At 43.6% G+C, this 16,117-nt stretch overlaps 1 protein-coding gene and 1 long non-coding RNA gene across 2 annotated transcripts; one reads left to right on the forward strand and one right to left on the reverse strand.

The window, feature by feature from the left end:
• ZBTB2 (zinc finger and BTB domain containing 2) lies at positions 1 to 7,396 on the forward strand. The gene is made up of 2 exons (XM_026845930.1): positions 1 to 1,118; positions 3,097 to 7,396. Exons 1-2 carry the CDS (start codon positions 946 to 948, stop codon positions 4,457 to 4,459), a joined length of 1,536 nt encoding a protein of 511 aa, XP_026701731.1. The 5' UTR covers positions 1 to 945; the 3' UTR covers positions 4,460 to 7,396.
• Positions 7,397 to 9,799: 2,403 nt separating this feature from the next.
• LOC113478619 lies at positions 9,800 to 15,344 on the reverse strand. The gene is made up of 3 exons (XR_003398101.1): positions 14,373 to 15,344; positions 11,645 to 11,646; positions 9,800 to 9,893 (listed from the first exon to the last, which is right to left on the reverse strand). It is a non-coding gene; the product is annotated as an uncharacterized LOC113478619 (long non-coding RNA).
• Between the last annotated feature and the right edge of the window lie 773 nt (positions 15,345 to 16,117).

Here is a 16,117-nt window from a genome sequence, read left to right on the forward strand (position 1 = left end):
GAAGGGCAGGGAGGGTGGGGAAGCCCTGGTTTAGGAGCGCTCACGTTGGTGCCACATTTCACCATTAGTTATCTTACCTTGTGCTGACAGCCAGTAATGGACAGAACTGTAGCTCTCACCCCTCGGGTTTCTTGATTTGCTAGGTGAACATGAGGCACTCTGACATGCAGGCTCCTTACAAGATGCTGCTGTAGCTGATCTCAATAAATAAATAAATAGTTGTTGGATAAAAAGATTGACCCCTCCTGTTCTGATGGTCCAGAGAGCTTGCCAATACCTGGAATGAATTAATTATTTCAGCCTGGGAAGACTCAGGTATGTATCTGGTATTTCCCAGGAGAGGGCATAACCATCAAAAATGCTTAATTATTTAATGCTGGGTTTGGATTCAGCTGGATGGACATGTAACTTTTAGATAAAAGATATACATAGACACTGAAAATTCAGGTTGAAAGTATCTAACTTGTCTTTTGTTGGGGTCTGCTTTTGTCTCTCCCACCCACTTAGGTGAGGATGACTGATACCAGAAGGGAGATTTATTTTTCCTGTTTGAACAGACAAGTGGCAGCCAAAATACTTTGTTCTTCCCATGACAGATAGGTTGTTTTACTACTTATTCATATTTTTTCATCTCCTTTACCTACTTACACTTCTGTATGCAAGTCCCCCTGCCATGCCTTTTCAGAACTCTTTGGTCCTAGATCTCCTTTGCTCTTTAAGCATCAGCAAATCACTTGCACCTCTGTGAATCGCATTGCCCATCATGGAACAGCTCCTTGCTTATGTGTAAGATACCATTTATACAGCAGTTTGGGATTAAGAGGTGTTACTAAAGCATGACATACCGATATTAGAGGAAAATACCTGTTAAGAGACAGCTACTGTTGCATCTGTTCATCTACTGTTGTTTTACATGGAAGTAATTTTCTTTTCAGAGTATAAAAAATGGATTTGGCCAACCATGGACTTATTCTGCTGCAGCAACTAAATGCTCAGAGAGAGTTTGGTTTCCTGTGTGACTGCACTGTTGCCATTGGTGATGTCTACTTCAAGGCACACAAATCGGTCCTTGCTTCTTTCTCCAACTACTTCAAGATGTTGTTTGTACATCAAACCAGGTAACTATTAAAAGGTTTGCTGTTTAAATGTTGTTCAGTTAGCTAAGCTAAAGACATCTAGCAGCATTCTGAAACCTGAAGTATTCTTTTTGTTTCTTGCCATGATGTAAGGAATATGAAATCCAGTCTTATTTGCAAACTAGAATCTCACTTGAAAACATGCTGAAGTTGAACTGTGATTAATTAACCCTAATGTTATAATTTAGCACAAGTTCTTTATCTTTAAAAAAGCATAGAATTCCTAGAATCAAATACTTGAAGGAACCTGTCTTCACTCTTGCACTTTCCTTCCCCCACTTGCTGTCCTCTAATCTGTCTTGGCACTATTCTTGACTTTCCATAACATTATATACAACCCAATAAGGATTTTCTAGGAGATTTTAAGAAACAAATTTATAAAAGAGGTTAATATGTTTGTTTCTTCTTTTTTTCTTACAGTTTACCAAAGTCCGTTAAATAATAAAATACTACATAGTTGTAGAAAATAAGGCGGTTTCTGTTTCTTCTTCTCTTTTTTTGTGGGCAGCCTTACATGGAGGGCATTGAAAAGATAACAAAAGTGTAAGACTGTTTTAAGGATTAATTTTTTTGTCTTTTGTTTTTCGCAATTATTGGAACTATTTCAAAAAGTTTATGTTAAGCGAGTAAAACTCTTAACTCTTTGGCTAAGAGCTCTTAGCCAAAATTAAACATCATGGACTAAGCACATTTGTACTTCTGAGACTGGACTGCAGGTAGATGTATCAGCCATGATGCTCCATCAAGAGCACACAGTCATCCAAGGAAGAAAGCATAGCAAAGTTTACTTTTCAGTAATATATCTGAATTCAGAAGCAGTCAGAGAGCTCAAGAAGGATGCACCTCGAGAAATGGAAGAACTGGCTATAATTTTGTCCTCAGCCTGGTAGTCTACTGTGGTTAGAACATTCAGACTGCAGTGTGCAGTCATATCTGTTTCTGGTTTTCTATCTTTTATTTAACGTTTGTTTAATACAAGAGCTACAAGTAACTTTGAAAAACTATTAGAATCCCGGATCCTCTCCTGTTAGCTAATTGGCCTACCCAAGTTGTTCCTGATTTTCTTTCTTCTGTGAACCTTGCCTCTCTTTCTGCACAGAGATCCAGCTTCAACTGGAGGAGCGGTGGCTGTTTCAGTCCAGAGTATCCTAAAGGTTGATGAATAGGGCATGCTCTCGGCTGGAGGATGGTGGTGGTTTCAGTCCTGTTAGGCTGAAGTGGGCATCACAGCCAGTGTCTCCCTTTTTTGAGTGCTCTACCCAAGGGACTGTTGGTCTGACCAGACATACCACTGGTGCAACTATTTCTTCCTCCCTATTCAAGGAAAGAAGCCACCCTTCTGCTTTGTAAGGGTTAGATGTGCTCAGGCTACACCTGTTGCACTAGATCCTCAAAGGATTCACACCCTGTCTTGCACAGTTTTTGGGTCATAATACAGTTGAGACTATGTGATACTGCACATTTGCAGAAATGTAGCTGTAAACACTAGTAAGACACAGAAGCCAAACAGGCAAGTGCCAGATTAATTTCAGGTGTTGTCAGGGCTAAGTACTGAGAAAAGTTTAATGGATTATGAATTTAGAGTCCAGTGCTAGCAAGTTTTAATTTAGCTACAGATGTGTTTGATTCCAACCAAAAAAAGGGGGAAAATATCTTTGCAATTTACAAAATGTATTAATATGTGACAACAAATCTATAGCATAAGAGCAATTTAGAAAGGTGCAGATTGCAATGGGACAGCTTTGTCTTTCAAGCTTACTTCCCTGAGGAAAAAAAATCTCATCTTCAAAGTGACCAATAAGATTAGCTCTTTTACATTAAAGCACTTCCCGATATTGATTGCTGATTCTGTCTTGAATTTAAGTAGATGCCTCAGATTTTTATTAATGCCTGAATAACCTAGATCTGGTAAAAAAAGATTTTCCTTATTTCTTATTGATCATTTTGTTTCATCTTTCAGCGAATGTGTCCGTTTGAAAGCGACTGATATACAGCCAGATATCTTCAGTTATCTCTTGCATTTGATGTACACAGGGAAGATGGCACCGCAACTCATTGACCCAGTTCGACTAGAACAGGGAATAAAGTTTCTGCATGCATATCCACTAATTCAAGAGGCCAGCCTTGCAAGTCAGGGAACTTTTTCTCACCCAGATCAAGTTTTTCCATTAGCATCTTCATTATATGGCATTCAGATTGCAGATCACCAGATAAGACATCCCACTAAGGTTACATCAGCGACTGACAAACTCGGGCGAGAACCAAGGCCGCAGACATCACGGATGAACCAAGAGCAGGTTTCTGAAGGCTCACAGCTCTCACAATTAGCTACAACTCTGCCACAAGTGACCCGGACAAATATGTCCACTTCTGACGCATTGCCATCTTCTTTATCTCCAGAATTGGTATCTGCTGCTGGTAATAATTCACCTGCAGGAGAAGAGGCCAACATGGAAGCATCTTCTTCAGATGAACAGCCTGCCTCACTCACAATAGCACATGTCAAGCCAAGCATTATGAAAAGGAATGGAAGCTTCCCAAAATACTATGCCTGCCATCTCTGTGGTCGCCGGTTCAATTTGCGAAGTAGTTTGCGTGAGCACCTGCAGATCCACACGGGAGTTCCCTTCACATCTAGCCAGCAGGGAGAAAGTAATATTTCTTTGTCTCTCTGTAACAACACAGCTGATAAAGATGCTGTGGAAGTGCCTGAAGCAGGGATGATTAGTGACAGTGAGCTGCAGCAGATCTCAGACTCCCCAATAATTGACGGGCAGCAGCAGTCAGAGACACCGCCCCCCTCCGATATTGCAGACATAGACAACTTGGAGCAGGCAGATCAAGAGAGGGAAGTCAAAAGACGGAAATACGAATGTTCCATATGTGGTCGCAAATTTATTCAGAAAAGCCACTGGAGGGAGCACATGTACATACACACTGGCAAGCCCTTCAAGTGCAGCACTTGTGACAAAAGCTTTTGTAGGGCTAACCAGGCTGCCAGACACGTGTGCCTAAACCAGAGCATGGACACGTACACAATGGTGGACAAACAGACTCTGGAACTCTGTACTTTTGAGGAAGGCAGTCAAATGGACAACATGCTAGTACAGACCAACAAGCCCTACAAATGTAACTTGTGTGACAAAACATTTTCAACTCCCAATGAAGTAGTCAAACATTCGTGCCAAAATCAAAACTCTGTCTTTACACTAGAAGAAGATCGCTCCATTCTGCTAGGTGGTGGGGACACAGAAGCCACAGAGACTGATAATGCAGTGTTAGCCTCCATCAAAAAGGAGCAGGAAGCAGTGTTGTTAGACTGAATGTGAAACTTGTATGAATTTTTTAAAGTTTCTTTACTCATTTTTTTATTAAATCAATTTTTCCTTCCCCCACCTCTTTCCTCACTTACCCCTGCCATCTTTTCCACCAGCCTCCTTCCCACCCTTTGTCTTCAGCAACCAGAACTGTACTGGCACGTTAGGAAATTGGACTTTGCCTCTCCCACCAAAACAAACAAAAAGCTCTTGCATCAAACCACAACATAATTGATTTTAATACAAAGGAATGTGTGAAAAAATAATACAGCTAACTATGTTGATAGTATTAGTTAATCCAAATTTAATAGATTTTAAACAAAATTTAGATTGCTTAAAAGTGTATTTAGATACAATGACGAGTGTAACGAGAAACAGTTTGGTAAGCAAAGAAAATATATATATATATATATATATATATATATACATATATATATATTAGTTTCCCTGGTAAAAGGCATTTTGAGAAGATCTGGCAAATGAAACACCATGCTTTTTAGAAGTCCACATGCAAGTTGATTGAGGTTATAACTTAAAACCCTCAGAACTTTTCTCAGTTAATGCAAAAATCTCTGTTCATTGAGTTAAAAAGAGCTGAGGGTGTTGGTTTTCTTTTAGCCTTATGTTTTCCTTCAAGTATGCTTTTGGGTATCCGTTTCAGATAGCATCATTGAGTCAAGCAAAGTAGTTACTTAGTCAAATTTTGACTTAAGTAGCTGTAATAATAATGTGATGGCAATCTTTATATATATATATATATAATACTGTGTATGTACAAAGATTTTTATATATATATATATAGAAAGTGTTTGTATGTATATTTGGTACAGGTAAATAAATGCTCACATCCTTTTTAAGAAACTGGCCATCTACTCTCAGATTCAGCCCAGAAAGTCCTTCAGTTGTTTGACAAAACTAGTCATTGCAGAGGTTATTTTTAATCAAATTTAAAATGTCCTGAGCTGTGTGCATTTTTATTTGCCTGTTGGAGAAGCTCATGAGTAAGTGTTGTCACCCAAGCTACAAAGAAAACTAGAGAAGTGACATACTGGTGAGCACTATACCACTATACCATGTGCAGCACATGCATGTGTTGTTAGCTACAGGTTTGAGTCATTCTGGTTGAAAGGAGAGAGAAAAGCTTTATTGCCTTACTCAGGCAAGGAATGTCCATGATTTAATTTGGTCTAATGGCATGACTTAAGAGGAAGAAAAAGTGGTGCAGAGACATTCTAGGAACAGGGGATCATGGTTGGTTTAAAGTGAATCTGTAGTGCTGGCTGGCAAATTCTGCTCTTGTGAGAGTCCTGTTATTTTCAAAGCCAAGACAAAGTCTGCAAAAAATAAAAGGGTGAATTATGTAGTTTTAGTTACTGCTGATGGTAGCACTGCATCTTTGTGTTAAAAATCAAGTTGTTGATTCTTATTATTTTATATAGATGCCCAGATTTTTTGCTGGTAGCCTAAAAACCTAAACTGACAGCAGCAATGAAGCCCACCGAGCAATTACTGGGCCAGTGGAAGGTGTAATCGAACAGAATAAGTGCCCCATCGTAAATGGAGACAGTGTGTGTTTTGGGGGGAGGGGCGGGAGAGGGCAAGTCACAAACCACAGCTCTTCTCTGTGTATACGTTTAAACTGAATATCATCTTTTTGTGTATAGTTAAGTTCTCAGATTTGTAAGTTTTTATACATCATTTCATTGAATAAAAACTGAATTAAATGGGATATGATTTATTGAGTTGAAGGTGAAAGGTTGTTGGGTTTTGATCTTTCTGAAAGAGCTCTTAATGAATTGGTTTAAAAGCCAAGTGATTTATTCTGTTTATCAGACTAAAACCTCCGTCATACGGGTGAACAAATAGCTTACTAAATCTTAAAACAGTGGATTTAGCACAAAATTTAGCACATATTCTTTTTTCTGGTTTATTACAAGGTGACAATTATTGTAAAGTATATTATAAGTGGTGTCGAGTTTATCATCTTTTGTATTAGAGTAATAGTTTTAAAATCAATTGATTTTATTTCAAAGTATAAATATATTTTGAGGTAAAAACCCAACATCTTACAGAATTATTTTAGTTGCCAGTTTTAAAACTTTTTTAGGATCTTCACCTACCAATATAAGTTCTTTAAATGTTTTTTCATTTCATCTCAGTCTGAAATGTTCTCAGACTAGGAAGACAAAAGAATCAATCTTTCCTAATTCAGGATAAGGTTATCTTTTGAAGTAGCTGTGGTTTATAGGGGATAGTCACAGGTTCATTTCCAAAATTACTACAGCTGCTAAAGGTGCTGCCGCCTCAGCTATTAATTACTGCTTAGTCAGATGCTTTTTTTTTTTTTCCAATTCTTTCAGAGCTCCAGCTCTGCTGCAGTGCAGAGTACAACAGTTCAGCTCAATTCCCCAGGTGGCTGGTTGTTACAGGGCCAAACAATTTTTTGTGAGGCATTCAGCAGCTCTGGGTCCTTACCTTATTACTGCTCCCACCTCTCCTTCTCCACTGTTTGGAGAACATGATGTTTGCTCAGTTGTATGTTGAATGGGTTTAAGTGAACTGATTCCACTGAAAGGCAACCAGTCTTTAAAAAATGCTGTGTTTCTGTCAAATCTATTCCCTATTTCAGCTCTGCAGAGGGTTTCAGATGACTCCCAGATTGTACGAGGGCAGAAATGAGCAGGGAGGAGGCTTACTGAAGCCACTGTTACTGCTAGCAACATCTGAGGTAAAGAGAGTGTGAAGCTCCCTCTTGCCTGATGGGCAGTGTGGCCCCACAAGCTGGTGTACTGCCCAGAAAGAAGGGGCAGGGTAGGGCAGGACAAGCAGCCAGAGAAGTTGGTTATAACAGCACTGCTGCAAGAAACATGAAATTGTAGGCTCAGCAGAGATACTTTCACCTGTTAATATTTATTCTTAAGAAATAACACTGTCAGGTAAAGAGAAAAAAGACCACAATAAAGAGATTATTTTTCTATAATAGTCTTTATTGTCTGAATGCTCCATAGTAATGTTTAAAGTCATTGCCTCTCACTGCTTGAGCAGTTTTGTTCCTCTACAACAAATAAGGAACAGTATATTTTAGTTCTTAACAGCTGCATCAAGAATTGGGGTAATTACAGCACAACTATAGTTTTGTCAAGCATCTTTGTAAATCTCATCTGAATTATTACAGTTAGAGACAACTTCAGGTTTTATCTTTCAACTTTTGACTCGGAAATTTGTGGCCGCGTTTATCATTGCTCATCCAGTCTGCTCACCTGCTGAAATTGTAAATTTTCTACCAAATGACTGCAGGAACTACTATCAGTGAAAATCTGCCATCATTCAAGGCTATGGGCTTCAGCCCCAGTGTATTTCCAATCATTCTGCTTCTGCAGGGGGAGAACTTATTAGTAGATAGTGGTGTTATAAACATTGAACAGTTTAAGCTGTGCTCCTGTTTACACTGCAGGGCCTTAAATTGCTACCTTCATATTTAGAAAATCTGCTTTGTGGCTCTTCAGCTTCAAATCCCATAAAATAATTCCATCAGTTACAAAAGATAGTTAAAAAAAAAAAAATTCTGTCTGTTTGCTTTAAGTACCTTCTTTGACATTGCAAAATCTTTTACCTTAATTAAAGGAAACCTGGTTAGACAAGAGCAGGTTCTATGGTGCCCAGTGGCATCACAATCCCTTGCAATGTTTTTTCCCAGTCTGCTTAACAGCAGGATTACTATTTTCAGGTCGTTTGCCTTTTTGGAGAGTAATATAGTTCTTTAGTTTAATCTTCGGCCGAAGCAAGTGAAGACCAAATTGATTCATTCTTAACCAAGTTAAATTATTTTTCCTTGATTGTATTTCCACACCTTTTAATCTTAAGAAATAAACACAACTAAGGGAGAGTTCATTTTGGAGTTCTGTAATTGACACTGTTGTTTAGTGCTTCCTAAAAGTCCACAAATGTTTCCATGTGGCAAGATACTTAATAGCTCTGAATTATTAGGAGTATTTAGGCTACTTAAAGAAAACAGATTCCATTTAACATTCCTACTTCAACATTGTAAATATTACACTGTTAGTTAAAGCAGCATACCTTCATAATGAAATCTAGGTGATATACTACCAGTGGTGATAAAGGCTGACTTTAAAAAGCCCGGCTGTTGGCCTACCTGAGGCAGTATGTTTCCATTTCTACAGCTCTGGTTTTGTTCATCTGCTTTGGTTTGTAAAAATGCCTGTTGTTGTCACTGGATTATGAAATCCAATTCATAGCAAAACCACAAGAAAATGCAAAAAGAAGCAAAAAGTCTTTTGCAACATGCTTTGTTAATGTATATTTGTCAAATGATCCGTGATCATCTCTAGAAAGAAGACAAACTCACTGTCCTTAAATATGGGCTTCTATCAAGCCTGCCATTAAAAAGGACATATTTTAATGAAATTTAGCAAATTTTGAGTGAATCGGTGCCAAAATGTGCTCTGATGTGGCCTGTTCCTGGGTGGCAGAGAGAGTGGAAGGAATTGGGCAGATTCCTATGACGGTTATCACCTCCTGTAGCTTGGGATCTCACCCCTGAACAGGCAAGCAACCCCACAAAATTGACACATCACCTGATAGAGCAGCAGTAGAGCATTGCTGCCATGCTGTCTATGCATCCATGCTTTTGAACAAATCACGTGTGCCAAGATGAAGAGCTCAGCATCGTCTCTGAGCAGCTGTCACTGCACTGCCAGTATTTTAGGCCTCGTGCCGAAGGCGCTGCCAGCAGGACTTCCTCAGATTCAGTCCATGCCTGTCACCTTGGCCAAAACCAAGTCTTCCCTGTAACCTCAGGAAATCTACTCAGAGAAGAGAGAAGCAGAGCCACAAAATGCAAGTTAACACAAATGTACATTTACTGTACCGCGCTGTAGAGTATGGAGGAGGCACCCCACCAGTCCAGCCTGCCTCCGCTCTGCTGTGTCAGGCCCAGTTCTGAAGCAGACCCTACGCTTTCTAAGGGAGCTTCCTGATAAACCCATGTTTCCTTCAATTCTCTTCATTAAGACTTTTCCATTTTGTTACTACTGTGTTGTGTCATTTCAGTTTCAGCAGTGAGTTATTCTGTGGATTGTCATGGTTCGTTTGGATCTCTCAAATTCAGAGCACTGTACCCTGTGAGTCAAGCTTTATTTCATGAGCTCATCAGGTAAAAATCAAACAAGGGCTAAATGCCCTTTTAACAAACTAGTTTAAATTCTCAATTCTCTATTGCTTCAACAATTCAGATGCTCATTAACTCGTAGTCACTAACCCACATGCTTATAAGCAAGAGTTACCTGGCAGAGGGTGAGGGTGATTATCCTTCCTCCTGTGTCACACTGCAGGTGTCCCCTCTATCACCCCAGGAAGCAGAAGAGCCTCAGCAGCCTGGTCGCTGCTGGACTTGCTGCCAAGGTTTTTTGGGGTAGGCTGGCTTTTGAGGTTTGAACTCAGCCAGCAGCCAGACGCCACATGGCCAGCTGTTCACCTCCCCCCCATTTCTGGTGAAATAGGGGGGGAGCAAAAAAAGATAATTTGTAGGTTGAATAAAAAGAAAGAATTTACTAAATATAACACGAGAACAACAGTAACAAGAGTGAGTCCAAAAAGAAACACGTAAAATGCAGCAGTGGCTTACCGACCACGGCAACCACCCCCACAGCAACATACACTCGGGCTGGACTTGAAAATCCCATGCCCACCCGAGTGAGCCTGCCCCCCTATATCCTTGGGAAAGACATCACATGGTATGAAATACTCCAATGAAAGCTAACTCCATCCCGGTCGAAACCAGGACCGTCTCCACCCTTTAGACCATTGACATTATGCTCAGGTTTCAAAATACATCTTAAGGAATCACCACACTCTTTTTTCCCAGGTCTCACAGGTATCATTCCCTCAGTCTACAGGCCATCCTTCCACAATGTCTGCTGAGTTCATTTAGTCCATAACTTTGGGTTCCATCTGTCATGACAGTCTATAAGGCTGGAGGAATGAGGTGGAGTTGGCTCAGTCAGTGGAGCAGGAGGCTTTGGATGTGGCACAGGAATGTTGCACGGCACCAATTGCCATAACAGGGTTATTTGACAGTTTGATTCATTGGCTATTCTCACCTAAAATCAAATCTCCCTGAGGCACACATCAGACTTCTCCATCCTTCTGCACCACCAAGAGCACCCAGGTCCTTGGGCAAAAGTAATCCCACGCATGGGTTTACCTTTACCCAATGCAGGAGTAACCCTGTCTTCCCCAACATATTCCTAATGCACACTATGGGGGCTTTATCCCCATCCACGGTATGTAGGAGGCTTGATTGAGCAGTGCCAGCTTGCTTGGCATATCCTCTGGTATTGACTAACTAGGTGGCTTTTGCTAAATGCACGTCCCAGTGTTTGAAAGTTCCAGCACCCACTGCTCTCAGTGTAGTTTTCAGCAATCCACTGTATCGCTCAATTTTCCCAGAGGCTGGTGCATGGTAGGGAATGTGATGTATCCACTCAGTACCATGTTCTTTGGCCCAGGCATCTATGACGTTGTTTCAGAAATGTGTCCCCTTATCTGACTCAATCCTTTCTGGCGTGCCATGCCGCCATAAGACTTTCTCCTCAACGCCTAAAATGGTTGCCTGGGCAGTGGCATGGGACGCAGCATAAGTTTCCAACCAACCAGTGGCTGCTTCCACCATTGTAAGCACGCAGTGTTTGCAACGCCGAGTTTGTGGGACCAATTCATCTGCCAGGCCTCCCCATATTTATATCTTGGCCATCGTCCTCCATACCAAATGGGCTTTAACCATTTGGTTTGCTTGATCATAGCACGTCTCACATTCATGGATTACCTGTGCAATAGCATCCATGGTTAAGTCCACCCCTTGGCCATGAGCCCATCTATATGTTGCATCTCTTCCCTGATGGCCTGAGGAGTCATGGGCACAGTGAGCCATAAATTGTCCACTCTTATGTTGCCAGTCCAGATCTACTTGAGCCACCTTGATCTTGGCAGCCTGATTCGCCTGTTGGTTGTTCTGATCGTTCTTCAGTGGCCCGGCTCTTGGGTACACGAGTGTATACATGGCGTACTTTCACAACCAGATTCTCTACTCAAGCAGCAATATCTTGCCATAATTCTGCAAGCCAGACGGGTTTGCCTCTGCGCTGCCAGTTGCTCCATTTCCACTGCTGTAACCACTCCCACAGCGCATTTGCCACCATCCATGAATCAGTACAGAGGTAGAACACTGGCCACTTCTCTCACTCAGTGATATCCAAGGCCAGCTGGATGGATTTCACCTCTGAGAACTGACTCAATTCACCTTCTCCTTCAGTAGCTTCAGAAACCCATTGTGGGGGGCTCTACACAGCTGCTTTCCACCTTTGATGTTGCCCCCAATTTTTATCTGTTGGTAAACAGGGCATATCACTTCTCATTATGCAGTAGTTCATTATATGGTGGGGTCTCTTCAGCATTTGGTATTCCTCTGGCACCATTCCAAAATCTTTGCCTTCTGGCCAATTTGTGGTCACTTCCAATATTCCTGGATGGCTGGGGCTCCCTATTCGAGCCTGTTGTGTGTTAATATTACCCATCTACTCCACGTGGCATCGGCTGCATGGTGTGTAGAGGTGACACTCCCTTTGAACACCCAGTCCAGCACTGGCAGTCGGGGTTCCAGGAGGAGCTGTGCTTCAGTCCCAATCACTTCTGAAGCAGCTCAGACCCCTTCATATGCTGCCAGTATCTCCTTTTCAGTTGGAGTACAGCGGTCTTCTGATCCTCTGTATCCCCAATTCCAGAACCCCAGGGGTCCACCCCAAGCATCCCCTGGTGCTCTCAGCCAGAGAATCCAGGGAGGGCCATTCTTCCTGGCTGCAGTGTAGAGCACATTTTTAACATCTTGCCCTGTAACTTTGTGTAGCTGATGAATAAGACTTCTAGATTGTGACAGCCCAGAATGGATAAAGAGGAATTTTTCAGACCATTCTATATTGCTAGTGTTGAGCCACTTCAAAGAACAGGACCAGTAAGTGTAGAAGATCGTAAAACTGATCTCTCTCCTGATTTGTCTTTGGTTTCTTCAAGCTCGAACACAAGCCAGAGGAACAGTTTGGAGCCTAAGGGACATATACAAGTTTGCCTGCGTATTAGCAATTTACATTGCTGGAAAGAGAAAATGAATTGCAGAACTGTGTTTCACTTGAAGGTTCCACAAGCATTATACTGAAGCCTCCCAAAAATTCTTTGAGTCAACTAAGTGAAAAAAACTGCTGAACAGATGATGCAGAAGTTAACTTTTTCATGAGTGTTTGGACCTGAAGCAACTCAAGAATTCTTTTAAAGTACCATGAAGCAACCAGTGCAAGATTTCTTAGATGGATATAATCATCTTATTTTTACATATGGTGTTAGAAATGCTGGAAAACCTACACATTCCAAGGGACAGAGGATGATGTCAGTATTCTGCCAGAGACTCAGATTTCGTGTCTTCTTTCCAATGGCTTTGTCAATGCCCCCTTCACTAGTCAAGGATCTCAGCTGCCTGGCTTCCCTGCCCTATAGTTCCATGCCACTGGCCCCGCTAACCCAGCCCTGGAGCAGCCAGGTAACAAATTGCTCATCTGGATAGCGGCTGAAATCTTTTCTTATATCTTGCAACTCACTCACGGATAAGGATCGCGTGACTATCGCTGGCTTGGCCTCCTCTTCCTGTTCTCATGATGGGCCTGGTTCATCATCACCCTGTACACCAGGAGGGGATTTTCTTGTGTATTTCTTCTTATGTATGGGAGCAACTGACACCGTCGTGGGTTGGTTCTCTGGTTCAGCTGCAGCACCTGTCCTTGGGCTTGTAGTGGCTGCAGTTTCTGTTACTTGGTTAGCAGGTGCAGAACCCTCCTCTTTCTCCTGAGGGTGCTGAACAGTGTTTAATAGCACCCGGTAAGCGTGGGCTATGCCCCAGCATGCTGCAGTGAGCTCTGCCTCTCAAGAATCACCTGGGTGACAACACACTTTTCCCAAATATTCCACTAGTTCTTCAGGATTCCGCACCTGTGCAGGAGTGAAGTTCCAATACACTGGAGGTGCCCACTATTCTAGGTACTTGCCCATGCTACTCCACACCCCCAGCCACTCATAATTCTCCAACCTTGGGGTAGATTTCCCAGTGATATTCTTAAATAGTTGCTTAACCCTGAACAAAACCTGAACAACATGCAGGAATGCACTAGCTCCTAACAGCATGGCCACCATGTTTATGTCAACACTCCAAAGAGATTCCAACTCCCCAAATTGCTCAAACACAACTGTAAATAGCCCCAGGACTGATGACTGCACGCTCTCACAGATGACCATCACATAGCACAACAGGAAAAAAATCTTAACCCAACTCTCATGGAAGGTGAGCAACAGCATGGGAAACACATACTGCAAATGAGGTGACAAGATCTTAAGGAGCCAAGCAATCCACATTTTAATCATTTTGTTGTTATCTCAAAAAAAAACCCTCAGTGCCCCACACTGGGCACCAAAAACTGTCGAGGTTTGAACTCAGCCGGCAGTCAGACACCACATGGTTGGCCGTGCACCTCCCCGCCACCTCTCTGGTGAAATAGAGGAGGGACAAAAAAAAGAAGGGAAATTGTAGGTTGAATAAAAAAGAAATAATGTACTAAATATAACAAGAGAATGACAGTAAAAATAGTGAGTCCAATCAGAAACGGGTAATATGCAGCAATGGCTTACCAACTGCTGTGACCACCCCCACAGCAACACTCACCCAGGCCAGACCCGAAAATCCCATGCTCCCTCCCCACACCCAAGCGAGGCCGCACCCCTATATCCCTGGGCATGACATCACACGGTAAGAAATACTCCAGTGAAAGCTAACTCCATCCTGGCTGAAATCAGGACACTGGACTATTCCTGCCTTCCAGCTTGGAAGTCTGGTTTAGGCATTTCCAGTGGCTTGGTGCAGTTAGTTCTGAAGACTTTCAGGCTTACCAGCAACTCCCGAAGAGTTCCCTCTGCATGGCTGCAGAGGCAGCGCACCACCTCTCCTTCGGGCCTTGGTACAAAGCGTCCATGCTGCTCTTTTGCCAGGGAAAGGCCTGCTCCCGGCACACATCAGGCCTTCGCAGGAGCTCTGCCGTGGGGCAGCACCTGAGCAGGAGCCGAGTGAGCAGCCGCTGTGGCTCTGGGCCCTATTTCTGCTGTTGCCTTATGGAGTCCTGACGTGACTCAGACTGGCACCGGGTACAGCCAGCAACCTAGAACTGAATCCTTACCTTCCCTTCAGAGCCCACCGAGGCAGCTTACTGTTTCCCGCGTGCCTTTGTGCACGTACCTCACCGGCGCAAGATGGCGCCGTGTCCTGCTCCTTCCTCTTCAGCCGCTGTCCACGCCGGATGGAAGCTCAGCCAACAGGGAAGACAACGGCCAGAAGTCGCTGCCTTTGCCACGCCGATTTCTCCAGCTTTGGGGGCGTTAAGGCACAGGAAGCACGGCTCGACGCGCATGTGAGCTGCAGCCCCCGTCGGGCCGTGAGGAACCCGCTGAGCCTGCTCTCGGCTGAGGCCGGCGCTGAGTTTGCAGAGGACGGCACTAGATGGTGCAGTCACACCAGAGCAACCCCCCAGGCGGCCTGGCTGGCTGGCCCCAGGCCCTGCCCGGGGGCAGGCACTGCACACCCCGAAGAGCCTTTCCCTAGCAGCATGCCTGTACCCAGAGGCTGCACTGGAAAGCCAAAGGGCTGCCGGCAGGGCGGACTCTCGCAGCCCCCCCGCCTTCAGCAGGCTCGCCCCAGAGAGCAGAGCCCTCTGCACCGTGGGCCGCAGGGCACTCGGAACCACAGAGTCCCGAGGCTTGCAGCGGCAGGTGTGCAAGCGGGGACGGTTTTGCATATTTAGCTGTGAGAAAAAAGTTTCCCTATACTGCCACACCTGCCATGAAGGGCTGACCAAGACCAGGCTGCTGCCTTGGTGTCCCTCAACCATTCAGAAGGCAGGAGATAACATTTTCACTGCCACTGACCTGCCCTGGTCCTCAGCATCTTGGCAAGAACCATGTTCTGTGGGAAGAGCTGTGGGATGGCCTTGCATTAGTATGTGTCTTTCGTACTGTTAAGCGCTTTGAGGAAACGATAGATCAATTGATAGATATATAGGAATATACATGGGAGTAGATGTTCTGAAGGGTGCGAGACAGAGACCATTAGTTTCCTGAGCTCCAGGGTGCATGTCTGTTCTTGAAATTGTTTGCTTCTGTGGATAAACTGAAGCCTTTCTCTGTGTCTGAGCAGCCAGTTCCTGCAGGAAGAGACACTGAAAGCAGAAAAATTTGTGGAGAGCAGCAAAGAACAGTGTCCTCAGCGAGCAGCCCCTAGGATGCCCAGGTGTAACAGGTCCCCCTGGCCCTGAGTGAGTTCAACAGGACAGGGAGGGGAAACAAGCCTCGAGGAGTGTGTTTTGTTTCCCCCACGCGCTGCTGGCAGCGCTGCCAGGAGATTCCCATGAGCTGACTGAGGAGCAGGTGGCAGAGAAACTTCAGCAGGGTGGCGGCACCGGCACTTCCCTGCGTGCTGTCTTTCAGCTACACCAGGGAAGTGCATGGCCAAGGAGAAGTAACTGTTTGGGCTTTGGTGCAGCTGCTGCAGTTCCCAGTCCC

This window comes from Athene cunicularia (assembly GCF_003259725.1).
Source record: "Athene cunicularia isolate RWA chromosome 3 unlocalized genomic scaffold, athCun1 chr3_part1, whole genome shotgun sequence".
NCBI lineage: Eukaryota > Metazoa > Chordata > Aves > Strigiformes > Strigidae > Athene > Athene cunicularia.